Source organism: Microtus pennsylvanicus, chromosome 2 (assembly GCF_037038515.1).
Source record: "Microtus pennsylvanicus isolate mMicPen1 chromosome 2, mMicPen1.hap1, whole genome shotgun sequence".
In the NCBI taxonomy this organism is placed as follows: Eukaryota; Metazoa; Chordata; class Mammalia; order Rodentia; family Cricetidae; genus Microtus; species Microtus pennsylvanicus.
Window position 1 is genome coordinate 107,011,380 of NC_134580.1, and position 27,927 is coordinate 107,039,306.

At 42.8% G+C, this 27,927-nt stretch overlaps 2 protein-coding genes and 1 pseudogene across 2 annotated transcripts in view; 2 read left to right on the forward strand and 1 right to left on the reverse strand.

Annotated features, from left to right (window-relative positions):
- Positions 1-219: 219 nt before the first annotated feature.
- Zc3h8 (zinc finger CCCH-type containing 8) lies at positions 220-20,779 on the reverse strand. Its single transcript, XM_075962117.1, has 9 exons — positions 20,597-20,779; positions 14,441-14,531; positions 9,678-9,912; positions 7,847-7,980; positions 6,017-6,139; positions 5,535-5,646; positions 4,396-4,505; positions 3,461-3,502; positions 220-919 (listed from the first exon to the last, which is right to left on the reverse strand). The coding sequence occupies exons 1-8, from the start codon at positions 20,671-20,673 to the stop codon at positions 3,470-3,472; spliced, it is 915 nt and encodes a 304-aa protein (XP_075818232.1). The 5' UTR covers positions 20,674-20,779; the 3' UTR covers positions 220-919; positions 3,461-3,469.
- LOC142843955 (small ribosomal subunit protein uS8-like) lies at positions 1,452-1,887 on the forward strand (annotated as a pseudogene).
- A 4,705-nt stretch (positions 20,780-25,484) lies between the features above and the next one.
- Positions 25,485-27,927, forward strand: part of Zc3h6 (zinc finger CCCH-type containing 6) — a 57,811-nt gene continuing 55,368 nt past the window's right edge. The window contains exon 1 of the mRNA XM_075962118.1: positions 25,485-25,646. Within this exon, the coding sequence (XP_075818233.1) occupies positions 25,615-25,646 (32 nt within the window). The 5' untranslated portion in view covers positions 25,485-25,614. The remainder of the gene's footprint in view (positions 25,647-27,927) is intronic.

Sequence of the window (27,927 nt, forward strand, 5' to 3'; positions counted from 1 at the left end):
AAACACTATTTGTGTGTTGTTTGCACACACACACACACACATGGAGGTCAAAGGACAACTTTCTGAAGCTGGTTCCCTCTTTCTACCATGGAATGTGGGGGGCAAACTTGCACAGCAAGCACCTTTACCCGCTGAGCACTCACTGGCCCAAGGTAAATATTCTTACATTTTTAACAACACAAAGATTAAAAGCAGCAAGTATGAAAACACCTTAGCAAGAAGTATTATATTATCCCACTTTATTTATAACAGAAATAATTAGAAACAAATATCCATCAGAAAATTGTTTTTAAAAAGATAACAGAAACACAGTCTATGCTAAACCATAAAATGGAACTCTGAATTATTGTTAAAAAAACATTGTGCAGAGCCGGGCGGTGGTGGCACATGCCTTTAATCCCAGCACTTAGGAGGCAGAGGCAGGCGGATCTCTGTGAGTTGGAGACCAGCCTGGTCTACAAGAACTAGTTCCAGGACAGGCTCCAAAAACACAGAGAAACCCTGTCTCGAAAAACCAAAAAAAAAACAAACAAAAAAACAAAAACAACAACAAAAAACATTGTGCAAAGTATTTAATGACACGTAGAGATGTAACTTATTTTATCACCTACTGTCCCCTGCATTCTCCACCGTCATCCTCCCTATACTTCCCATCCTCACTTCTCCCATCCTCTGCCTAGCTTGTTCTCGGCAGTCTCGACCGGGACCTAGCTCAGCACAGCATCCACCGCAGCCAGCATGCACGTGCTCCTCTCCCGTCTTCCCAGTGCAGAGCCACCCTTCACTTGAGCACTAGATCTGGAAGCTGCACACGATCACAACCACACAGGAAGATGCGTTAACTGAGGGACCTTCGAACTATTCCAAATGGCCAGTCTTCAAAAGTCCTGAACAGGAATAGATTTGTCCTCTATAGAAGCTGCAAAAGAGAATAAACACATCAGCTTGAGAAAATTACCAACTTAATCACCCCCTACACTCACTCACCTCTCTAAAAAAACATCCATGCAGCAAAAGAAAACATAAAATCCAAAATGCGTTAGATATTCTTCTTGGGGAAAACGGGAGGAATACCCTGAGTTTAAATGTAAAATCTAAGGCTAGAACCGAACCAAAATCCAGAAAAACAGAAAAAGAAAAATACAAAATCACATTAAAAAACAAAACAAAAACCCAAACCAAGCCAAAAAGATAATAAAAAAATAAATAAATAAACCCAACTATATTGGCCTCTAATCCCAGCACTTAGGAAGCAGAGGTAGGTGAATCTGTGAGTTCTAGAGACACAGAAAACTCTAGGACATCCAGGACTACATAGAAAGACTCTGTCAAAAACAAAAACAACAACAAAAACCCTATTAACAACAATAGAGTTGAATGGAAATGTAAGAACTCATTTATGATTACATAAAAAATTTCACAATGGCTTTTTCCGCCATCTTCCCACTACCATGGTGCACTTGAACGTCCTGGCTGGTGCTCTCAAGAGTATCAACAATGCTGAGAGAGAGGCAAACGCAAGGTCCTCATCAGGCCCTGCTTCAAAGTCATTGTTCGGTTCCTAACCATGATGATGAGCACGGTTACATTGGTGAATTTGAAATCATTGATGACCAAGAGCTGGGAAGATCGTTGTAAATCTCACAGGCAGGTTGAACAAGTGTGGAGTGATAAGCCCTAGATTTGATGTGCAACTCAAAGACCTAGAAAAATGGCAGGACAACCTGCTCCCATCCCGTCAGTTTGGCTTCATTGTACTGACCACCTCAGCTGGCATCATGGACCATGAAGAGGCAAGACGAAAACACACAGGAGGGAAAATCCTGGGATTCTTTTTCTAGAGATGTAAAACATAAATAAAAAGCCTTTATGGACTGTGAAAAAAAATTCACAATGAAGGCTGGAGGGGAGGGTTGGCTCAGTGGTGAAGAATACTTGTTCTTGACAGAGGACTCAGGTTTGAGTCCCACCACCCACATAGCAGCTCACAGCCACACGTAACTCCAGTTTCAGAGGCCCCAGCATCATCTTCTGACCTCTGCGGGCACCAGGCATGAGTGTGGTACAGACACACATTCAAGCAAAACACACATACACATTAAAAACAACAAGGGAGCAGAGAAAAGTGTATAGCTCAATAAAATCAAAGTCCACAAATATGAAGACAATACTGTTAAGTTGAAACTATATCCAAAGCAATCCTCACATTCAACACAACGAAATTACAATTAAATATTTGAAAAAAGGGAAAAAGAAAAATGAAGAAAGAAGTTTCTTTTTTCTTTTCTTTTTTCTTTTTTTTTTTGAGACAGGTTTCTCTTTGTAACCCCAGCTGTCCTGGAACTTGCTCTGTAGAGTTGGCTAGCCTTGAACTCACAGAGATCCACCTGCTTCTGCCTCCCAAGTGCTAGGATTAAAGGCGTGAGTCACCACCACCTGGCAAAAGAAATTTTTTAAAAATTCATATATAGAATCCAAATCTAAAAGATCCTGAATAACCAAAACTTCGGGAAAAAAATAACACATGGGCAAGACCCTACCTCAAAAAAAGCCGGGCAGTAGTGGTGCACATCTTTAATCCCAGCACTTGGGAGGCAGAGGTAGGCAGATCTCTGTGAGTTCGAGGCCAGCATGGTCCACAGAGTTAGTTCCAGGACAGCCAAGGCTGTTACACAGAGAAACCCTGTCTTGAAAAGGCAAAACCAAAACAAAAGGCGACAAGAAAGCCTACAGAATGGGAAACCTGACACTCTTCACAGAAGAAGGTGAAGGTCATATAAAAGCAAAGCCAAAGGACAAACAGAAACCCTGGGCCAGTAAACCGAAGACGCCGCATGCCGTGCAGATCAGCCACAGGGCACCATCTTTATATCCACTAAGATAGAAAAAAATTAAAACACAAAGTATTAACAAATGTGGAAAAGAAATAATTCTATGGCTTACAGGAATGTAAACTGTTACATAACACATTAGAAAAACTGTGTTACCTTAAACCAATCCATTAAATTCTACTCCTTGGCATAGACCCGAGTAACTGTTGCAATTTATAGCAAGAGATATTTATAAAGAGTTACTGGAACAATGTGCCCTCAGAAAACTGAAAATCATCTAAATCTCCAACAATGATATCCAATCATAACCAAGTCATAGAATAAAATGCCAGGTGTGGTAGCTCATCTTTATCCTGGCACTCGGAAGGTAGAGGCACGTGAATATAGCCAGGGCTACATAGAGAGTCCCTATCTCAAATATCAGACAGACAGACAAAACTCAAGAGGAGAATTAAACACACACACACAGCAGACAAATACAGACAGAGGAGCAGGTATATACATATTTTTATTGAGGAAGGAAGGGAAAAATGCTTCCATTTGAAAAGACAGAAAAGCCTCTATTAAGGCTGCTACCCCAACTTCAAGAGATGATTAAATAAGAAAGACCATTAGCAGGTCGCTTTTACCTTCTCAGTCTATTTACATGACTTCTTTTCAGAATTCAAAACCTAACAGAAAAAAAACATGATTTTAAAAAAATTCATTAATACATACTATGTATACTGTCCTATCTCATTCTTCTCCAATTGTTCTAATAGCATTCAACCTAACAACATGTGGTATTACAAAAAGAAATAAGAAACTAATTTCACATAAATATCTGATATGATTTCTAGCTCCACAGACACCATCCCTATTCTTGATATAGAGTGCCTACCAATGAGCACCCCTGACTTCCTCATACTGGCTTAGGCTCCAGGAGTTTTTGCCACAAGCGGTTTTAGGAGGATTTTTAAAATTTTCACATTTATTTAAATTTAATTTTGGAGACACTACCCTGACCTAATCTATAGAAAAGAATGTCAATGACCATAACTTCACAATAACCTTTTCTCAAAGACCAGGAATACCTGAAGACCAGTTATTGACGTAACTAACGTGTTTGTCAGCAGTGACTCTCTGACTAAGCTGTACCTCTATTTCCTGTGCCCGTCTCGACTTAACAGCTATTTAAAGTTGCTAACTGAGGTAAAGAGACAGCGCGGTGAGTAAAAGGGGTTGCCGCCAAGTGCAACAACCTGACTTTGATCCTAGGGACCCACATGATAAAGAGAACCAACTCCCCAGAGTTTTTTCTGGCTGCCACAAGTCTGTACACACATAGTAAATAATAGAAATTGTAACTCGCTAACAATATTGACTAACAACATTCTAATTAATTCTATCTATCAATGAATATCAATCTTCCTTTCAGAGACAATAAGATAAAAAAAAATTTCCAAACCTAAATAAACTTAGATTATCATATACTAGCCCATGAAGCTCTCTCTTTTTTCAAATGTCATCCTTGGTACAAACATATTGTTTTTAAGAAGAAAAACAAGATCACCACCATACTTACTCTAGCCAACAGTTCCTGTGTTTCTGCAGTCAGTGGGGCATGAGAAAAATTACAGTGATCGCCCTGGTAACATTTTGTTCCTGTGTGATAAAACTTGCAAGGATATTCATGTAGCACAGTGTTAAGGGAAAGAACAATTTGAACCCAACTGAAAGACTTCATTGTTAATTAATAAAGATTTTCCCTCTAAAATCTTTCCTACCAGTACAATCACTGAGTTTTCTATTCAAAATGTGAGAAAACAAAAAGTCTCATTTTAGAAAGACAACTTCTCCCTCATATATTCTCATAATGTACCACAGGTCAGTTTCATTCACAGATGAAAGAAATGTGTCTTAATTACCTTGAGAGATGTGGTTATTTTAAAAGGTTCTTTGAGGATGGGGTAAATTAAAGTCAGTGACTACAGTATGTTTTACAAATCTGGATCTTTTATGTATTAGGTTTGTTAAAGTAGAACCGACTTATTAACATTATTAAATAGAAAATATCAAGTTAAAATCTAAGACTTTTTTTTCTTTTTCTTTGGTTTTTTAAGACAGGGTTTCTCTGTGTAACAGCCCTGGCTGTCCTAGAACTCACTTTGTAGACCAGGCTGGCCTCAAACTCAGAGCTCTGCCTGCCTCTGCCCCCTGAATGTTAAGATTAAAGGTGTGCGCCACCACCACCCAGAAGAATCTGAGACTTCAATGGTGTATGACTATAAAGAAACAACTTTTGTGTGGTCAATGGTGCTATTATTACCTTAAATGTTTGAGTTTCATGTTTTTTGACAAGTCTGTGCCATTAGAACCAAGGCTCCCCTTCAAGTTCAGGGAACCTCCATAAAATATTTCTTTTTCTATACGAATAGACTGAATTCGACACAACCACGACAGAAACTGACGTCTTCCTGGGCCTGACTAGGTCTCATGAGCCTTCCACCGCCCAGGCTGAGCAGAATGGCCCTACATTAGGAGACTTTCTGAAGGGTCCCTTTCTTTCTTATGCAAATATGTATACAATACAATCACTTTGATATCTACTTGGGCTTAGGTAGAGCACTTTGCTATAGTCAAAGCTGTGGTTTATTACAAAGTCTACATCTTTAAAAGTTCATACTATACAAAGAGTGAAGGGACTCTTGTGATAAAGGATATTATGCAAATACAGGCAGTTCTCGCCTTTGGTGCAATACCCTTGTACGTAATACTTACACATCTCCTTCTTCTTCTCTATCTCCGCATCATGATCAAACTTACACTGGTCTCCCTGGGTGTAAGAATAAGCACAGGTCATGTCTCACAGTCAGACCTTTGCAGCTCAGCTCCCACTTAACTTCAAATGAGCGAGTCCAGAAAGAGTCCAAACAAGCTCGTGTTAGCGATAACTTAGCTTGTTACTTCACTTAGCTTGCTGAACTTTATAAAAATTCTTGAACATTTTGAATATAAAGCGTATTTAATAAATTACCTTTTAAAGCATAAAAGTGGCACATCACTAATTTTCTAATTAAATTGTTTCCAAGAGAGAATGGTTTTTAAAACTTTAAGGTATGTTTTGAAAAGACTCAGAGACACCAGTTCTTGTAGATTTCTGCCATAAGCACGCTGTAGTGTATTTTGCTTACACATTCTCATACCTTAATGCATTTCCTTTCAAGAAAGTATTTGCACACTTGCTTCCCTTTACGTTCCACTGTGTGCTGATTGATGAAGCCTTGACTCATCCTGACACGCGGCTGCTTCTCTTCAGGCTCACCAGCCTTTAATACAATAAATAAATAAACAGAAAAAAAAATTAAATATTTCATTCTATTTTACAAAATTGTTTTAATCTACTTTTAATATGTTAGACTGTGTCTCTTCTAGTTGAGCATGTTGACATAATGTATCTTCTCAGCATTCCAAGGCTGAAGCAGGGCTACAAGTTCAAGGCCAGCCTGACCTATACAGCAAGACCCTGGCTCAAAAAAGGGTCTCTACTAAAAGAGCTTTCAAAGATGGACTTTAGTAAATCAGTTTATAAAATGAGTGCTCATCATTTTCAACAGCATTCAACCACTGAATACTAGTGTTTGTAAAATTTGAGGATTTTATGTACTTTGTCCTTATTTTATAAAAATGAATGAAAAAAATAAGAAAGTATATTGTTTGTAATAAAAAGAAGTCTACAACAGGCTTTAGGATCACAGATAACAAAGCTGGGACTTCATTAACAGAAAGCAGTGAAAAATCTCTAGTTCCAACTACTGTTTTGCAGATTAATATTTAAAAAAGAAATGAAAACCCTAAAACCTATTTTAGCTCTTTAGAAACAAAACCTATTTTTAATGTCTTACCTTGTGACAGAGCTTATCGCTTCTGTATGCCTAAGTCGTAAATACAGATTTAGGAATATGGTGTGTGCAGTTAAGAACTAACCCATTTCCTAAATGACCAGCTTTGCAAGAATATCAAGTTATTGATTTATTAAGACCATAAAAATTATAAGTGTATCTCAGTTCAAATCTTTGGTTTTAGATAATTATGCTATGAGAGTCTAACATATGTTTAGAACTTGTTCTTGGTGTAGAAGGGCTGCAGTTGTGGGGGAAGAATCATCTGAGTCAATGTTACAACACGGAGACAGGGAAGAAACAAAGTTCAGCCCTGGCTTGGCCTGTGTGGAACAGACAGTGACCTGAACTCTGACTTCACATTTCTCGTTCACAAAATATGGAAAGAGAGACAGTTTTTATATAAGTTGATTTCAATCTTTGACATTTGGTATTCCCCTCCCTTGTTTTGACATGGGATCTCACTGTTTGTTACCCAGGATAGTCCCCAACTCCTCCTACCACTCCTAAGCAGCTGGGACAACACAGGGCACCCACAACCATGCTTAGCTAATACTTTGATATTTCTAATATTTTAACCTCCCCAAACTCTTGACCCCGTGACTAAGCTGAATAAAAAGCTTGTCATTCGGTTTAAAAGTCTTCAGAGGTGATTTACTATCCTATGCTGAGTACAGATGCAAATCAAGGAAGAACATTTACAAAGCAACGTCAAAGCACCAGGTAGGACTGGCAGCTTTGGTAAGACCGATGTTCAGAAATAGCTGTTTTTAATTTCCAGAAGGATCAACCCAAAGGCTACGGGACTGCAGTGTATCAGCTACACAGGACTGGGCGGCCTTTCAACTGTCTCCAAAGCTATTTCCTTCTGCCTCCCAGTTTTCTACAGTTAGCAATGGTCTAACACTCAGAGACCCCTGAGGCTGAAGATGGTGCTGGCAGCCAGTGCCAAGAGGGAAGGAAGCAGTAATTAGGAAGGAAGACCACAGAGTCAACAGCAGGTAGAGGTTTCCGTATACCCTGACTCGTGGGGTGCTCCTGCCTCCCCACATCTCCGAGCACTTCCTGAAACTGAAGTGAAAGGCAAGAACCCGGAAGCACATAGGCATCCTCCTAAAAGCACAACTCTTATACCTTTTCTTGGGAGCCACAGTTCTTCAGCGAGACACTTGACTCTTTGTTTCCAGTTCCGGGCCACTTGCGCTTCATTTTCTTCTGTTTAACTTTCTTGTGACCAGCTTTAGATTTCTTATTTTTTTGTTTGGCAGCTAAAAACAAGAAGTTCATTTTTTTTAAAAATAGCATAAAGGTATGATGTCAGCTTAACCCTTAGAAATTGGCCTTATAATTCAGGGAAACTGCACCTCAGTGAGGGAAAGGTGACCAGACAGTGATGGGACTCGCTAACCAGAAGCAAACAAAGGCTTCTAACACCCTAACTTCAAATGCACTGTTATTGAAAAGAAGGGATGGGAGGGAGGGAAAAACAAGATGATGAATTAAGTCAATCTTGCACACCACAGGCCAGAACATTTTGAAGGTGTCAACAATTGACTGATCCAATTAGAATTGCCACAGCATCTGTAGAAAAGAACTAGAGGCTTAGAATTATCACATATATTACAGATTTTCTCTTGAAAATATGTTTTTAAAGAAGAGGATGGTGTTCCATACTTGCATGCTGGCTAGTTTTCTGTCTACTTGACACAAACTAGAATTATCTGGGAAGAGGCACCTCAACTGCCGACTCCGTCAGATGGCCTACAAACAGGTATGTAGGGCATGTTGTTGTTGATTAACTGATGTGAGGGCCCAGCTCTCTGTGGGTGGTGCCACCCTGGACAGGTGGGCCTGGGTGGTATAAGAAAACGGGCTGAACAAGCCGGTAAACAGCCTTCCTTCCTCTAGGTCCCTGCCGTGTCTTCTTTCAGTAATAAACTGTTTGTTACCTGAGGTATAACATGAAATAAATAAACCCTTTCCTCCTCAGGGTGCTATCACGGTGTTTTATCATAGCAATCTACAACAAACGAGAACAACTGCAAGCCTAGCACTGAAGACAATGGGGTCAGAGGATCAGGAGTTCAAGGCTATCTTCAGCTACATAGCAAGGTTTAGACTACCTGGACTACATGAGATCCCATCTCAAAATATTTCACACGCGCACACACATAGACACACACATACACACACATGTGTGTGTGCACCAAAAAAGAAAACCATATACACTAAATTTACTGATAGCTGTATCTTGAATAGAAGAAACACTTGAAGGAAAGCACAGTAAATGGAAAGCATTAAGAATTTCATTTATGCTGGGCAGTTGTGGTGCACACCTTTAATCCCAACGCTTAGGAGGCAGAGGTACAAGAGTCTCAGAGTTCAAGGGCAGTCTGATCTTATAAAGCAAGTTCCAAGGCAGCCAGGGCTACACAGAAAAACATTGTCTCGAAACAAACAAACAGACAAACAAACAAAACAAAACAAAACATTTACAAACTGTCATGTGCACTCATATCTGTGGCCAAATCACATTTTTGTAATTTAAAATAATACATATCAATTTAAAAAATAAAAATGAAAGAAATGCATTTTTATGCTGGATATAGTTCCGTAGCAGAATGTCTCCTTAATACACATGAGTCCTGGGTGATCAGTCCCCAGCATTTAAAAAAATGGACACAGACATACACAATCACCCAGTCAGTCAATTCTTTAAACAAGGGTCATACATGCAGAAGCCAGGGATTCAGACTTCTGAGAGAGACACAGCCTTTGATAACCCACTAGCAGCCCAGTGTCTCCTACAAACTGAGAGCTACCAAGCAACCAAGTCTCCGGTTCCGTCTCACGTCAACACCTGGCGTCGAGCACAAAAAGCAACCAAAGTCACCTTGTCTTGTACGATAAAGTACAGGTGAGAAAACGCTTGTTCAAATACAAACAACCAGGACAAAGTGCTTACTCTGCTGGGTGCCTGCCGCTCCCTCTTTTTTCACAGATTCTCCAGGCAGTAGTGAGAGCTGAGCAGCATTTGCCATTTCCTTGGCTTGGATGTACTGTTGAAGCTCTTTGTCAAAATTATCTTCTGGTTCCGGAGTGCAGGTCTCACCGTCACTGTATGGGTCATAGTCCTTACTTCTTGATTTTTTACATGGCAAACCCTTTGATGATGCTGTAGAGTTTCCCAGGTGCTTAAACTAAAGATGAAAAGATGATGCATTTATCTATTCTTTATCAATAAAAACTCGGGAGTCAGGCATTGGGATAAGAACCTGAATGACCAGAGAAGCAGCAGTGAAGTGACCAGTGACTTCTTGTCTCTTTCATTCCTCCATCCAAAAGGGTTAAGATCCTCTCTAAGCCCCACCCTACTACTTCCTATGTCTATCTGTCTGCAGTTCTCTAAAACCTCTATGGTAAATTTTGGTCAGCCAGTATCTAGCTCTGCCCTCTGATTCAAAACAAACTTTCTTGGGAGCATCATAATGTAATCAAAATATCACACAATAAAAATTGAAATTTTTGGCTTAAGATTCAAAGCAAGCTTTATATACATATATATCATAAGACTAGCAATTAATTGACTATTACTGCATTTGTATGAGGGATACATGAGTCATCCTTGTGCCTTATGTGTTGCGTTTTATATAGCGTTTTCTACACTTTTTTTAATAAATGTAGTCATTTTTTGAATGACTATTATTTATTTACTTAATTATATAGACAGTGTTCTGCCTGCATGTATGTCTGCATGTCAGAAGAGGGCACCAGATCTTATTACAGATGGCTGTGAACCACCACGTGGGTGCTGGGAATTGAACTCAGGACCTCTGGAAGAACAGCCAGTGCTCTTAACCTCTGAGCCATCTCTCCAACCCCTCTACACTCTTTTTTTTAAACACCTGAAAATTTTGCAGAATTAAAAATGGGCTGTAGAAATGGCTCAGTGGTTAGGAGCATACAGCACTCTTCCCGAGGACCCAAGATTCGTTCCCTCACCATGTCCAGCGGCTTACACCTGTTAACTCCAGCTCTAGAGGAATCTGATACTTCCAGTCTTGAAGGACTAGCACGCATGTGCACGCACACATACACATACACACACACACCAAACAAACAAACACCACAAGGAAGACCAGGGAGATGGCACAGACAGTAAAGTTCCTGCTATCAGATGTGAGAACTCAAGTTCAGATCCCTAGCACCCACGTAAAAGCTGGTCTGGTGGCCTCATGTGTAACCTTAGGATACAGTGAGCACCAGGTGAATGGAGACAGACAGATCTCTGGAGTTCACTGGACAGCCAACCCAACTGCATCGATGAACTCAAGGCTCAGAGAGAGATCCATCTCAAAAATAAAGTAGAAAACAATTGAGAAATGCACCCAATAGTAACCTCTCGCCTCTACATGTAGTCACATACATGTACACACACACACAGACACAGACACACACACAGACAGACAGTTCCACACACAATATGCTTAGAAAAATTCAAGACAAAGACTGTATAGTATTCTAAGGATTCAAATTTCCCTCTAAATAATCCATAAATTTCACATATTACCAATGAAAACCCTACCCAAGACTTTCTGTGGTACCCAACAAACTGATTTTAAATTTATATAGGTAGGCCTATGCTAAGAATAGCCACGCCAGGTGTGGTGTGGTGCACACCTTCAGTCCTACCACTGGAGAGGTAGAGGCAGGTAGATTAGATGGCAGAATTTGAGGCCAGGCTGGTCTACAGAGTGAATTCAAGGACAGCTAAAGACTACACAGAGAAACCACATCTTGAAAAACAAACAACAACCTTCATCAGGCGATGAAAGGAGACAGAGACCCACATTGGAGCACCGGACATAAATCTCAAGGTCCAAATCAGGAGCAGAAGGTAGAGAGCACGAGCAAGGAACTCAGGACTGCAAGGGGTGCACCCACACACTGAGACAATGGGGATGTTCTATCGGGAACTCACCAAGGCCAGCTGGCCTGGGTCTGAAAAAGCCTGGGATAAAACCGGACTCTCTGAACATAGCGGACAATGAGGACTACTGAGAACTCAAGAACAATGGCAATGGGTTTCTGATCCTACTGCACATACTGGCTTTGTGGGAGCCTAGGCAGTTTGGATGCTCAACTTACTAGACCTGGATGGAGGTGGATGGTCCTTGGACTTCCCACAGGGCAGGGAACCCTGGTTGCTCTTTGGGCTGACAAGGGAGGGGGACTTGATTGGGGGAGGGGGAGGGAAATGGGAGGCGGTGGCGGGGAAGAGACAGAAATCTTTAATAAATAAATTTTTAAAAAAAGAAAAATAAAAACAAACAACAGCACAAAAAGATAGCCAAGACACTTCAAAGAAGAAAAAAACCACAAAGGTGCCAAGACTTGCTTATATAGCACCAAATCATTTTAAAACTGTACTAATTAACTCTTTGAGTAGTGGGGAAGGAACAGGTAGTTCAGAGGACAAGAACAGACAGCTGAGAAGACTGAACGTGAATACCTGACTTTAACAAAAGTGGCAATGTAAAACCACGGGGACAAGACAGCCCCTTACTGATAACAAAATGGCCCTGAAACAATTAGGTATAATAATAACAAAATAAAGAAATGGGTTGCCTGCACCCCAAGGTGATTATAAATTTCAATGTGAAAGGCGAAACAAAGCTTTAGAAGATAACGCAAGAAAATAAGCTTATCGGTGCACAAAGGACTGGGCATACAAGAACATACTCTTAAAATCAACTATCTCAAAGGTGTGACATTTACAAAAATATCACTGAAGAGAAAGAAAACTAAAATGAGCAGGTATCTGCAACACATAAGGCACAAGGATGACCAAAAACTGCATAGAACTCTAAGTCAAGAAAACAACAACAAACAGTGAAGGTACGGGGGACAGAGACCAAGCTCGAGGACACAGGAAACTGGAAATGCAGCTGCAAACAGAACGAGACTGGGATGTCATGGCATTCTCAGGCGGGGCCAGCCTCTGTCATTTGTAGTGTTGGAATAAAAACTGGAACAACCACTTTCTAACACAGGCAAGTATCGATACAAGGGCAACACTGCTCATCCGTGAGGCTCCAGCAGCATCTCTCCCAGGACAGTGCAGTGTGCAGGTGCACGGAACAGGTACAAGAATGCCAGCACCCTACTAAGGAAAGCAAGACCAGCGCCACCTCTAACAGCCTGTCCTGTGGACGGCTGTGCTGCGAGAACAGTGAACAAGCACACACTCGATTTATGAATTTAAACTGTTAGCTCAGGGATGACTACATAAGCAGTAAAACTGGGAAAAACACGGAAGCGATCTGTGCACAAGTTAGAACTGGTCATTTCAGGAGCTAACACGGAGGAGGGAGGCAACAATACTTTTTCTAGACCTGCAGTGCTTACCTGGGTACCCCTACTAAGTTAGCCATAACCCTACATATATTTGTGTTAGTGACTGAAAAGCCTGGGCTGAACAAACTCTGCTTGGGGATAACCTGGGTGTTCACCTTTTCCTATAACTTATTTAGAAATAAAGACAGTGTGCTATCGCCTGTCTACTCTCTTAGAGAGGGAGTACACAGACTATGAACTGTGGGCATGGAGTGAGGCCTGTATCACTGCCCTGTGGGATAGTAAAACTGCAGATTCTGGACATCGGCCTCGGTCTTTATCCATGGCAGCTACACATGGAAGTCAGTATTTCTGAGGGAGGGGCTCAGAGCCTTCCCCAGGAGATGAAGGTGCTGTGCTAGTTGTAGCATCTCTCCTGCATATTTTTATAAAGCCCATTTGTGCCTTACATTGTCAATATGAAAATATTTTTTTGTAATGTGTGAACATTTACTGCCTCCCCCATAAAAAACTCCAACAGGAGAGGAGCAGATATTGGCTTTGTGATGGACTGAACTTGAGTCTCCCCCAACTCTAAATTCTTTTTTTTTTAATATTTACTTATTATGTATACAATATTCTATCTATGTATATGCCCGCAGGCCAGAAGAGGGCACCAGACCCCATTACAGATGGTTGTGAGCCACCATGTGGTTGCTGGGAATTGAACTCAGGACCTTTGGAAGAGCAGGCAATGCTCTTTAACCTCTGAGCCATCTCTCCAGCCCCCCAACTCTAAATTCTTATGTGTAAGTCTTGATCTTCAATTTTGCACAATGGGGCCTATTTGGAAATCAGGCCATTGTAGGAGGTCAGGAGGCTTCTTACAGTCATGGAAAACCAAAATGCACCAGAGGGGTCTGGAACAGACCTCTCCTTACACACCCCAGAAAGAACAACCCTGCTACCACCTTTGCTCCCAGGTTCAATTCTAGCCCCTCAACAGGATAACACATTTGTGTTGTTCATGCTGCCATGTTTGAATCCTGCTACATACAAATCTGGATTTTAAGTCAGTAATTAGTAAGGCTGGTTAAGTACAGACCTGTAGATTTTTACATCTAATTTGATAGGAAAGAAGCTTTTCAAAAAACAGTTTACAGTTCATTTCAGAAATGAGGAAATCAATCTTGTTATAACATGGACACATTCCCCATCCGATCATGATAAGAGTTCATGCTAAAAGGCAAGAAAGTTACTGAAAGATGATTCTGAGTTTCCTTGACCTAAGTTAACAAGGCCCCAAATGCTAAATACAATGAGACAAACAGGATCCTTCAGGCTCTCACATCCATCCAGAGCTGTCTGTCCAACAAGTCAGGTGAACCTTACTTTCTTGGGAATCTGTTCACTGTTTCGCTTTGCTTTCCATTTTACTTTCTCTGTCTGTGTTTCAACTTCAGCACCATCTACTTCATCAGTTCTGCAGCAAAACAGCAAATAACACAAAAGAGTTTATCACACAGCATTAAAACTCATGGCTTGGGTCTTAAGGTAAGTTCCAAATTCAAAGTCTACTCCAAATACTCTATAACATTAATAAAAATAGCAGTATAAGCTCAGGTATGGGTGGTGCAGTCCTTTAATCCCAGCACTCAGGAGGTAGAGGTGGGTGGATCTCTGTGAGTTTGAGGTCTAGACAGCAAGTTCTAGGCCAGACAGGGCTATACAGTGACACTGTCTCAAAATAACCACAATGATGATGATGACAACTGGTAAATGGTAATATGTGTATGATCAACCTATAGAACTGAAAGTTTATATTATATATCTTAGTGCTTAAGAATTAGCATATACGGGCCAGGCGGTGGTGGCACACGCCTTTAATCCCAGCACTAGGGAGGCAGAGGCAGTCGGATCTCTGTGAGTTGAGTCCAGCCTGGTCTACAAAGGGAGTTCCAGGACAGGCTCCAAAGCTACAGAGAAACCCTGTCTCGAAAAACCAAAAGAAAAAAAAAAAGAATTAGCATATACGCCAGCCGGTGGCAGCGCACGCTTTTAATCCCAGCACTCAGGAGGCAGACGCAGGCAAATCTAGGTGAGTCTGAGGCCAGCCTTGTCTACAGAGAGTTCCTGGACAGCTAGGGCAGTTACACAGAGACACCCTGTCTCAAAAAAACAAAAAAGGGGAAAAAAAGAATTAGCATATATACAAATCACTATTCACCCATCATTCCTGTCATTCATTGCATGTTAATTATTCATCACATTCAGGCTGTGGGCTCAGACTACAAGGTATAACAATGAAAATGACAAGCATCCTGAGAGCTTTTTATCTGCTGACAGGCACATATATAAGGAACACTCAAGTTAGATTTGGGGTTTTCTAAACAGAAAAGATATGGAAGAACTAGCAAAGAGGAATGTCAAAGAGAGAGGTGTGTCAGGTACAATGCAGGATGCCTCAGGAGGTCAGGAGACTAACACCCAAATGCGAAGATGAACAACTCTTCTGACTCAAGCGTGAGCAACTTGCCATGCATAGACACTGTGTGAGTAATTACTGAGCATACTCTAGCACAGCAGTTCTCAACCAAGGTGGGTGTGTGTAACAACCTTTTCACATATAAGATAAGGGTACGCATATAAGACATCCTGCATATCAGATATTTACATTATGATGCATACCAGCAGCAAAATTACAGTTATGAAGCATCAACGAAGGCAATTTTCTGGTTCGGAGTCACCACAACATGAGGAAGGGTGGAGCATCAGGAAGGCTGAGAAGCACTGCTCTAACAGAACTGAAGGTGAACCCGAGACGAAGGGATGGATAATATCAGAGCCTGGAGAACTGCCTTAAACCACAGCCTCTCAACCTCCACTTCACTGCTCCTTTAGGAGCCACGATTCTTAGTCCTAGTTGTTGACCCACCCAGAAGCACGAAAGCCAACTCTAGTAGTACTGAGTTGTCCCTGTTTATTCCCCCCATTGCTGCTACTTTTTTTTTTTTTTTTTTGGTTTTTCGAGACAGGGTTTCTCTGTAGCTTTGGTGCCTGTCCCGGAACTAGCTCTTGTAGACCAGGCTGGCCTCAAACTCCCAAAGATCTGCCTGCCTCTGCCTCCCGAGTGCTGGGATTAAAGGTTTGCGCCACCACCGCCCGGCTTACTTTTTTTTTTTTTTAAAGATAGGGCGTCTTTTGCTGTGAAGAGACATCATGACCATGACAACTCTTATAAAGGAAAACATTCAACTGGTGCAGCTTACACTTCAGAAGTTCTGTTCATTATCATCATGGCAGGACATGGCGGCATGTAGGCACACACGGTGCTGAGGATGAGCTGAGAGTTCTACATCCTGATCCGCAGGCAACAGAAGTGAACTATGTCACGAGGTGACATAAGGAGCAAGGGAGTAAAGGAGCCCTCAAAGCCTACCCCCACAGTGACATACTTCCTCCAAAAAGGTCCTACCTACTTCAATAAAGCCATACCTCCTAATAGTGCCACTCCCTATGATCTTACGAGGGCAAATTATATTCAAATTACCAATCTCACTACGTAGACCAGGCTGGCCCCAATCCATCTGCTTCTGCCTCCCCAGTACTGGGATTAAAGGTGTGACACCATGCCCAGTTGCTACTTTTTCTTCTCGGTTGGCTCCTCATCTTTGCAACTCTTACCAAAGTCATTCCTCACCTTTCTTTCCTACAGTTTCATCCTCCTGGATCTAATACCATCTGTATATAGCTGATTCCAATAGCCTAGCCTCCAACCTCCTGCCCTTAAGAACCAAGCAGCCAACTTTCATTAAGGCTTTTCCTTAACTGGCTTCTTTATACTATCCACATTATCCTCATTATCCCAAATACCTAACTCCTCACCCAGTCTTCATTTACCCCAAGGCTTTCCTTATCATCTAAGGTACCATATATCTGCCATCCACCTCGATAATACACAATTCATGAGCATTAGTATTTTTCTGCATTTTATTCATTTATTGCCCTGTCACCATGCCCTAAAATGATGTGTCTTATGTAGCAGGAGTGCAATTAAAATTGTTTTAAATGAATGAGTATTCCCATCATGAGCAAAAGAATCAGAAACCTGAAGACTAATTCACTTCACACACACACACACACACACACACACACACACACACACACACACACACACACAGCAGGCTAGAAATGGCTCAGTAGTTAAGTGCACTGGCTGCTCTTCCAAGGACCAACACGGTGGTTAACAAACATCAATACCACCTGTTCCAATGGTCTCTTCAGGCCTCCAAGGGCAAGGCACACATGTGGTGCAGAAACATACATGCAGGCAAAACATTCATACACATAAAATAAACTAAAATAAACAAAAAAACATGTTTCAATGCATTCAAAAAAATCTACAGGCAAAAATCAAGATAAACTGAAAAATACAGAAATCTAAAATCTTGAAAAGGACCCAAAGCCAAAGTAAAAGGAGGCCTATGAATAGCTAGGTACCTTACTTCCATGCCGCTCTCCAACTGCCTTCTGCAAGTCCAAGTGCCTCTTACATATTTCGGCCAAACTTTAGGAAACGGGTATTTTGTCTAAAGTAATTTCAAACTATTGACTATTTTTTCTAGTCTAGTTCAATTCTCATACATGTAAAAGCTATCAATTTGTTTCTGTCCTTACAGATTCAATGCAATGCCCAGCAAAATCCCAGCAAAATTCTTCAAAGACCTCGAAAGAATGGTACTCAGCTTCATGTGAAAAAGCAAAAGACCCAGGATAGCCAAAACAATCCTGTACAATAAAAGAACTTCTGGAGGCATCACACTCCCTGACTTCAAACTCTACTACAGAGCTACAGTACTGAAAACAGCATGGTATTGGCATAAGGACAGGAGGACCAATGGAACTGAACAGAAGACCCGGATATCAATCCACACATCTTTGAACACCTGATTTTTGACAAGGAAGCAAAAAATATCAAATGGAAAAAAGAAAGCATATTTAACAAGTGGTGCTGGCATAACTGGATATCAACATGTAGAAGAATGAAAAAAGACCCACATCTATCACCATGCAAAAACTCAAGTCCAAACGGATCAAAGACCTCAACATAAGGTCAGCCACACTGAACCTTATAGAAGAGAAAGTGGGAAGTACACTTGAACACATTGGCACAAGGAACCACTTCCTAAATATAACCCCAGCAGCACAGACACTAAGAGAAACAATTAATAAATGGGACCTCCTGAAACTGAAAAGCTTCTGTAAAGCAAAGGACACGGTCAACAAGACAAAATGACAGCCTACAGAATGGGAAAAGATCTTCACTAACCCCACATCAGACAGAGGTCTGATCTCCAAAATATACAAAGAACTCAAGAAATTGGACACCAAAAGAACACATAATACAATGAAAAAATTTGGAGTAAAGACCTCAACAGAGAACTCTCAACAGAGGAATCTAAACTGGCTGAAAGACACTTAAGGAAATGTTCAACATCCTTAGTCATCAGAGAAATGCAAATCAAAACAACTCTGAGATTCCATCTTACACCTGTAAGAATGGCCAAGATCAAAAAACATTGATGACAACTTATGCTGGAGAGGTTGTGGAGAAAAGGGACAATTCTGCATTGCTGGTGGGAATGCAAGCTGGTACAACCCCCTTTGGATGTCAGCATGGCCATTTCTCAGAAAATTAGGAAACAACCTTCCTCAAGACCCAGTAATACTACTTTTGGGTATATACTCAAAGGATGCTCAATCGTGCTACAAGGACATGTGCTCAACTATGTTCATAGCAACATTGTTTGTCATAGCCAGATACTGGAAACAACCTAAATGCCCCTCGACCAAAGAATGGATAAGGAAAATGTGGTACACTTACACAATGGAGTACTACACAGCAGAAAAAAAAATAATGACAGCTTGAATTTTGCAGGAAAATGGATGGAGCTAGAAACATTATTTTGAGTGAGGTAACCCAGACACAGAAAGACAATTATCACATGTACTCACTCATAGGTGGGTTTTATTTTTATTTCTTTTTTTTTTTTAATTTTTCGAGACAGGGTTTCTCCGTAGCTTTTTTGGTTCCTGTCCTGGAACTAGCTGTTGTAGACCAGGCTGGCCTCGAACTCACAGAGATCCACCTGCCTCTGCCTCCCAAGTGCTGGGATTAAAGGCGTGCGCCACCACCGCCCGGCTCATAGGTGGTTTTTAAACATAAAGCAAAGAAAGCCATCCTACAATCCACAATCCCAGAAAATTTAGACAACACTGAGGACACTAACAGAGACTTACATGGATCTAATCTACATGGAAAGTAGAAAAAGGCAAGATCTCCTGAGTAAATTGGGAGCATGTGGACCTTGGGGGAGGATTGAAAGGGCGAGGGGAAAGGCAGGGAGGGGAACAGAGAAAAATGTAGAGCTCAATAAATATCAATAAGAAAATGAAAAAAAATTCTGTCCTTGAATGTTACTATCTGCAAGTAATCCGGGTCCATTTCTTCCCAGTATCTATCTATAGGACCTAATTTACATGAGTAATTCTGCTTTAGAAGCTGGGTGATGAAATCGTATTACTGAAATCACACTACCCGAGCACCTTAATCCTAGGACTACCACCCCCAGTGTCGTCTTGGCAGGTGACATAAGCTCCCTATGCCTCAATATTCTCATCTGTAAAATAAGAACATCACTTTCTCCTTAAGGCTGATGTGGGGGCTAAATTTCACATGATGCACACATGAAACCCTGGATACTAGCCCAATTAGGGTCATGGTTTCCACTAACGTATTTTGAGACAGAGCTGTGAACACATATATTCTTTTCCCCCTTAAAACAGGATTTCACTATGTAGCCCAGACTGTTCTCAGACTCGCTAAATCTTCCAGCTTCGGCTTCTCAAGAGCTGGGATTAAAGTTGTGCCACCGGGTCTGGCCCAGCACTGGAAACGTATCTGTAATTAGTAGGATGGCGAAAAATCTCGTGAAGGATGTGTGTCAAGGTTTCCACTGAGGCAAGATGGGAACATAGAAGACAAGGGTTTTTGGCGAGATGGGGCGTGGGGGCACTTTCAATTCAAAAGACTAAAAGTGAACAGGTACCTGTACAGAAATTCTGCACTCTGCACTAGATACGAGACTAACCACATGCTTTTCCAATTTAACAGAAATACTAAGCCAAAATGGTGCTTGCTGCTTTATTCTGGGATTTCTGGCTCAGGGTCACTGGCAGGGCAGTGCTTCAGTACCATTCAAACTCTCAAGTACCAGGAGTCGGGGCAAAGCCACCTCTGAGCTGAGGGAGTGACAGGAAACAGGTTAAGAGCACGTGCACGGGGTACAGCCCGGCCCTGGGGGCAGACCAGCAGAGATCGGAGCCTCCTCCCGCCGCCCGGCCACTGCCCTCGCCCCAGGTCCCCACGCTGCCAGCCACCCCACTTCCCCCGCGACCTCTCCGCTCCGGCCTCAGCTCACGCGCTAGCCCAGGCTGAGGGGCGGAACCCCGGCGCTGCCCCTGCAAACGACGAAACGTGTGGATCACCTTTCTTCAGAGTCGGCGGCCGTTTTTTTGCCAAGGGCCGGATTGGGGGGTTTTGAGAAAAGATTTTCAAAATCCATAACTCAGAAGGGAACCGTCCCTCTCCACGCCGAACAGTTACTGAGCAACCACCAGAGCTGGGACACAGGAACCTAGAGCCTCGCTCTGGCCCGCAGGCTCCGCCCCGCGCACGCGCACGCGCCACTTGGGCGCGCCTTCTCTCGATCCCGTGGCACCAGCGACCACCCGTACTACGCCTGCGTGATCCTCACTAGGGCGCTTTCAGTGCCTGCACTGGCGCACGCGCAGTTCTCTATGCTAGCCTGGCCAATGAGCATACCTCTTTGTGCAGCAGTCTAGTGGCATTTAAAAAAATAACAATCTTCAGGCGGGTCTCTGTGAGTTCGAGACCAGCCTGATCTACAAGAGCTAGTTCCAGGACAGGCTCCAAAACCACAGAGAAACCCTGTCTCGAAAAACCAAAAAAAAAAAACCAATCTTGCTGGGCGATGGTGGTGCACGCTTTTAATCCCGGCACTCGGGAGGCAGAGGCAGGCGGATCTCTGTGAGTTCGAGGCCGGCCTGGTCTATAAGAGCTAATGCCAGGACAGCGAGGACAGCCAGGGCTGTTACACAAGAGTAAACCCTGTCTCGAAAAACCAAAATAATAATAATACTAACAATAATAATAATCTTTAGGATTCTTTTTTACAAGATGTATTATTTTTATGTGTACGAGTGTGTGTACATGAGAGCAGGTGCCTGCGAAGACCAGTGATTATGGAGTCACTGTGACCCACCTGACGGGAGCTCTGAGACCCCAATGCAGGTTCTCTGCAAGAGCAAGATGTTCTCCCAACTGCTGAGCTGTCTCTCCAGCTCTTTATTTTCTTTCAGGTGGTGAAAACCCACTGGCTGCAATCATACTGTTATTTGTAAGTACTTTTCAAATGCACATTTGACAGGTGTATAAACAAAACTAAATGCACGAAAAGGAACTTATACAATCTCTTTACAACAGTAAACACATAAATATATTTGAAGCAGGCAAGTTCATTAAAAAGTAATGAGTGTTAAGATTATTCGGAAGAGGGAGTGGGAAACAGCTGGTTGGGAAAGCTTGAAAGGGGTGAGCTCAGTCTTGAGATAATTTCCAGAGAAAGGGATGAAACTGGAGTTAAATGTATGTCCCAAGGAGAACTGTAAAGGCAGAAAAATAGATCATGTCTGGTAACCAGGAAACTGTTTAATGGAAGTAAATAGAAGAAAGCAAAACTCGAACTCTGTTCTGGGTCAGGACAGAAAACCTGATTCTGGACAGACCACGGTGGCCCACCACGATCCCAGCACTCGGAAGGCAGAGACAGGCGGATCTCTGTGAGTTTTGCTGCCAGCCTGGTAAACAGAGTGAGTTCCAGGAAGGCTCCAAACCTACAGAGAAACCCTGTCTTCAAAAACAAAAACAAAACAAAAACCAAGAAAAGAAAACCTGACTCTGGTGTAATTGAAGGGACTCTTTGATTCCTAGCATGAATTGTGGTCCACTCCACAGACAAATGAAGAAAATTAGGCCAGACCTTCCAGAGGACAAGTCTACCTCCCCAGTTATATGGACAGTCGCCATTTTTTGCGTTTGGTTACTAAAAATTACGAGAGAAAATTAAGGAGGTAAAAAGTAAAACTAATAATATCCCTTCTTTAGAGGAAAATATTAGCTCATACAATCATTATTTCATATAGACCTTTTCATACACACACGCACATATATATTTCAGAATTTGGTCTGGTAAGGGGCTCAGTGGGTGAAAGCACTTGCTGCCAAGCCTACACGATGGCCTGAGTTTCTTCTCTGGAACCCACAAGATTGAAAGAGAGAACCAACTCCCAAAAAGTTGTCATCTGACCACCACACACTTGCCGAAAAAGAAAAAAGATATGTGATTTTAAAAAAATGAAATGTCAGGCCGGGCGGTGGTGGCACATGCCTTTAATCCCAGCACTCGGGAGGCAGAGGCAGGCGGATCTCTGTGAGTTCGAGACCAGCCTAGTCTACAGAGCTAGTTCCAGGACAGGCTCCAAAGCCACAGAGAAACCCTGTCTCGAAAAACCAAAAAAAAAGAAAAAAAAGAAAGAAATGTCCTGGTTTTGGTGAGTTGCCTCAAAAATCTTTAAAAAAATTAAATGCCCATAATAGAGCAAAAGATAATTAGACGCATAAGAAATCAAATGGGAGGGCATAAAAATTGAAATGCAAATGGAAGTTATTAGTGTTCTCAAATAAATATTATAAGAGGTTACATATGTTTGCAGTAGGTTGATCCCATATGGCTCAGTGGTTAAGAACACTGACCAGCAGATAGACCTAGGCCTAAGCCCAAAGGACCTAGATTCAATTCCCAGCACCCACAAGGTAGCGTACAAGTTTCTGAACTCTGTGTTCCAAGGGATCTGATGCCCTTTTCTGATATCTAAGGGTACCGGGTGTGCATGCAGTGCATACACATACATTCAAGCAAAAATCCACACACATAAAATAAAAAAAAAGCATTGAAGGTCACTTGACTACCTAGAAAAGTTTGAGGCCTGATTTGAGCCTGAGCTACAGGAGACCATGTCTCAAACCTTCATACACATCCAAATAAGTCAGAATAGTAAATGAAATTAAACTCGAGACAAATATCTAGAATATTATAATTTATGGAGAATTTATAGAATGTTCTACTTCATAGTAAAATGAGGATACCAGAGGCTGAAGGGTATTACAGTTTCTGTTTGAGGTGATAAAAAAGTCTGGACAGGGGTTATAGTGATTGGTGCCCAGTAGTCTGCGTGTAACCAATAGCTCTGCATTATGTGCTTCAAAATGGTCGGAAGGGCAAGTTTTAAAACATTTTACAAAATGAGAGAAAAAGAAGTATTTGGCATGATGAGACGGCGCAACGACCTCTGGAAGACTTTGTCCCAGAGTTTGCTAGGTCCACCTTCATGAGGGTGTATGAAATCACCCACGGCTGTTGCGTTTCTCACCGTTCTGGGAATTTAGGGTACAAATGGGGGGGGGGCGTGCTCTGCATGGCACCTCGTGATGCCCCCGGAGACAGTTTACTTTCCTTCTCCAAGCTGCAGATTTTATAGCAGTCTTTCAGCCTCAGCGCAAGCAACTGTCCTTTGGGGTTGGACAATTCTTTGCTTTGGAGGATAGTTGCGCATTGAAGGAGAGTAAGCTGTTGCTACCACTAGATGTCAGTAGTATTTGCCCCTGACGGCAAAAATTACAGGCAGAGAAGACGAAGCTGAGAAGAGAAAGATTGAGAAAGTGAGGAGGGGGGGAATTTTTTTTGAAAAGCCCGAAACATATCAAACAGTTCTAGACATTAAACAAATACCAACATATCAGCTGTAGCAAGCAAAAATTTCTCCTTAACAAATATGGAGGGAGGGAGAGGGGTTGGAGGAGAATCATCCCTAGGCACTGGCTCTTGATGAGTCCCAAAGCAGGAAGGTATCTATTAAAAGGTAGGAGAGTTTTCCACAGCTTCACGTTGAGGCTATCATTTGTCCATGTAGGGTTCATCAGGCCCAGGAACCACGAGGTAAAAAGGAAAGCCTTCCGCTGGTGCGGTGATTTATACCCACTCAGGCATCCCAAACACACAGGTCGTCAAGTAAAAATGTGTCTAGAAAGAGGGACAGTTTCTTAGATTGGGTAGGGGATAAACGATCTTGTGTTCTATGGCTAAACAGAAATGACCACTACTACAAGCAACAACACTTGTGCTCCAAGGGGCTACCCACCAGCCAAGGCCAGCTCAGAGTAAAGGGAACATGACAAAGGGCGGAGCCCATTTAAGCTCATTTTAATAAAAAGCAATTATCTTGCACACACCATCATTTTCAGGATTGTTTCTCAAGGTCACGGATATATGAAAAAATGCACCGTCTTGTTCTTTTTTCATGAAATACTCGCATGCATTCCACGAATAAAACGTTAATATCAAGACATAAGATCACGTTTGAATGACCTCAACAGCTATTATAATTCTGTCAAGTAATGACTAAGGGAAATTAACATCAGGAAGAGCTGCATGCTAACTAATCTTCCTTACAAATGCGCACTAAACATTACGGAGATGGATAACAGCAACAACTTTGAGGGCCTAAGAATGATTCTAAGTTATTTTAGCAACAAGAGTTTTCTTCCCACAAAGATCACTGACAGTTCCTTTTAATCTCCCGCAGCTAACGGTTTGAGAGGTGCGGGGGGTGGGGAGGGGATTGTGTGACGCGTCCGGCATCCTGAAGCCCTTGGATGGCGAGTCTCGCAGGAACACCGAGAAACGGGGCACAGAGGACCTGAAGGACACAGCAAGCGCCGCGGGGTAGCCTGCCCCCTCCCAAAGTGACTCTAGGCGCCACCCGCCCGCAGCCCTAGCCTCCCTGCCCCGCTCTGAGATTGCTGCCTCCGCCGTCGCAGCGAGAATCTTAAAAGCCCGCCCCTCGAAGTGATTGACGGGCAGTTTCCACCAATGGCCAATGCGCTCAGCCCCGGCAGGCAGACAGAGGGCTGCGGCTGGCGGAGGAATCTCACTCGCCCGTTAGTCCCGGGCAAGGTGTTGCGGCCGGCGCCATTTTCTGAGCCTGCCCGTCTCGGGTGCCGCCATGTTGGTGAGGAGAAATCACCGTTACGGCCACTGTCCAAATCCCCGCGTCGCTGCGCGCCACCCGCCGGCTCCCACGCCTCAGCCTCCGGCGGCGAATACAGACTAGAGCGGCAGCGCCGGCAGCGCGGGGCCGTTGCCCCAGTCTTTGCAGTTAGAGCCCCATCTCTCTGGCGTGGTTGTTAATAGACTGGAAAGTCTGTGTCTGTGTCGCTCACTAGTAACCGTGAGTTTTTACCACTTCGTCACCCGTCGGCGGCGGCCGGGAGCAGGTGCCCGCAGGCGGCGCAGGGGTCCTCCCCGCGCCCCGCCGCCGCCGGCCTCCAGACCTGCCCTCCAGCCCCGCCCCGTTCTTGACCAAACATGACAGACTCTGAACATGCAGGGCACGACAGGTCGGCAACCCTTCTTGTCTGTCTTTCTGTCGGATGAGAGAGGAGGGGTCGGGGCGGCGGGAGCGGGCCGGGGCCGGGCGCCTCCTGCATGACTTAGACGTCTCTGTGTGGCTCCAGCGGTTCCGTGACGCGCACCTTCGTCCACCCGCAGCTGGCTGCCGGCCGCGCGCGCGGGGGAGGCCGACCCGGCCGCGCCCGCCTCCCCGGAGCCGGGGTCGCCGCTCGCCGCCCCGCCCCCGCCGGGCACGTGCGAGCCCCCCGCCCCCGGCCCGGCCCGGCTCCGTCGTCGGCGCCGCCACCGCCGCCGCCGCGCGGGCTGCTGGTGGCGTCTGCCCGCCGGGCCAGGAAACCGGCGTCGGCAGCTCCGTGGGGACCGGCCCCCAAGGCTCAGGAGTAGGCCTTTTGGATGTTTGCCTCCTACCCGAGTCCACCTCTGAAAATAAACATGTTTAGTTTTTAGGAGGAAAAAGAGAGAGAGAAAGCCTCTTCCCTTTCCATCCCCCCACCCCCAGGCCATGTGCTGCAATCGCACACCCCCACCCCCCAGGAATGTGAATGGCAGAGACTACAGATTTTAGCTTAACCTACTTCCTAGGTGTTAAGTACCATTTTGATCTTGTAGCTGAATTCTGACTTTCTACTTTTATAAATTTTGCTCTGCTCCAAGAGGCACGTTCTTGGTGTCTTTTAATGATTTGGTGGCATTTACAGAGGATACTCTAGCATACCTAACTTTTAGTTAGATTTCAAATTTACATTCATAGCCAAATCACATTTAAAGGGGGCAGAAGAGGACTTTTGTTCTGGGCGCAAAATCTTATGCATCTGATTCCTACTTAGAATATAAACTCGAAACTCTACATCCTCACATTGCTTTTTTTGTATATAGAAATAGAAGTATAAATTGGGTTCCAGTGTAACCCATTAGACTTAAGAATTGTGAGTGTATGGTCAGCGTTTGATAAAGTATAACACACACTTTTCTAAATCCAGAAGCAAAACCAAAAATATCATTGAAATTTGGATTATCAAAATTTATGATGACCTTCAAAGAGATTTTTGAAGAGTCTTAACAACTTGAATAATGTAATAAATATTTCCCAGAAAGACATAAATCAGAAAAAATGCAACAATTTTTAGATCGTAAAATGCACTTGTAAAATTTTAAGTGCAAAAACTTGCATTTAACACATTTTTCATAAGTTTTTAAATTAATGCCTCTGGTTTTGGTGATGGCAAATGGACTCTGATAGGCAAATACTTTTTTTTTAAAACCTTATTTAATGCGCACTGGAGTTACAGACAGCTGTGAGCTGTCATGTGGGTGCTGGGAATTGAACCCAGGTCTTCTGGAAGAACAGTCCGTGCTCTTAACCACTGAGCAATCTCACCGGTCCCTAGACAAATACTCTTTAACACTTAGCTACATCCATAGTCCAATATCACCTTTTTAAAAAGTTTAAAAGGAAGTTCCTAGAATTAACTAATAGTGTTGAAAAGTCTATTGATAAGCCAATGATAGGGTTTTGTTAATGGACTTAAAACTCATTGATATGAAAGGAAATTTGTTCTCATTAGTGGAGAGAGTAATTTGAATATGTAGAATTACATATTTTATATAATAAAAAAAGGGCACCAAATTTAGAAATCAAAATAATAATGCTTACTAAAGAATGAGGATTTATTTATTTATTTTTTAAGACACTGTCTCACTAGCCTTAGCCGGCCTGGAACTTGATATGTAGATCAGGTTGTCCAAGAACTCAAATAGATCACTCAAATGCCTGTCTATGCCGCCAGAGAGCTGGATTAAAGGTGTGCACTACCATGCCTGGTTCCTGTCAGACTTTTGTTTGTTTGTTTGTTTTTCGAGACAGGATTTCTCTGTGTCTTTGGAGCCTGTCCTGGAACTAGCTCTGTAGACCAGGCTGGTCTCGAACTCACAGAGATCCGCCTGCCTCTGCCTCCCTAGTGCTGGGATTAAAGGCATGCACCACCAACGCCCGGCCTCCTGTCAGACTTTTAAAAGCCTTTGGGACCCCGTGTAAGAGTGCACACCTGTGATCCTAACACTGTGATCCTGAAGAAGGTCTGGTCATGTCAGCCTGCCGTAAACCGCAGGACCCTGTTTGTTTGACTTCTATTTGTTTTAAAGTGGAATTTGAAGTTTTAAAATACTGACTTAGAAATTAAAATGAAATTTTAATTTGAAGGATATAGATTAAGGGCGTTGTTTTAAATTAGGACCTAAAAGTATTTCCAGTTAGCTCAGGTGCTATGA

What these genes read in the sequence shown, in the direction of transcription:
- Zc3h8 (XM_075962117.1), bottom strand. Translation starts at nt 20,673, where the DNA reads ATGGATTTTGAAAATCTTTTCTCAAAACCCCCCAATCCGGCCCTTGGC. An exon ending in GTGAACAGATTCCCAAGAAA is followed by an intron (nt 9,913 to 14,440) that starts GTAAGGTTCACC and finishes TTTCATCTTTAG; the next exon opens with TTTAAGCACCTGGGAAACTC. An exon ending in ACTGTGGCTCCCAAGAAAAG is followed by an intron (nt 6,140 to 7,846) that starts GTATAAGAGTTG and finishes ATTGTATTAAAG; the next exon opens with GCTGGTGAGCCTGAAGAGAA.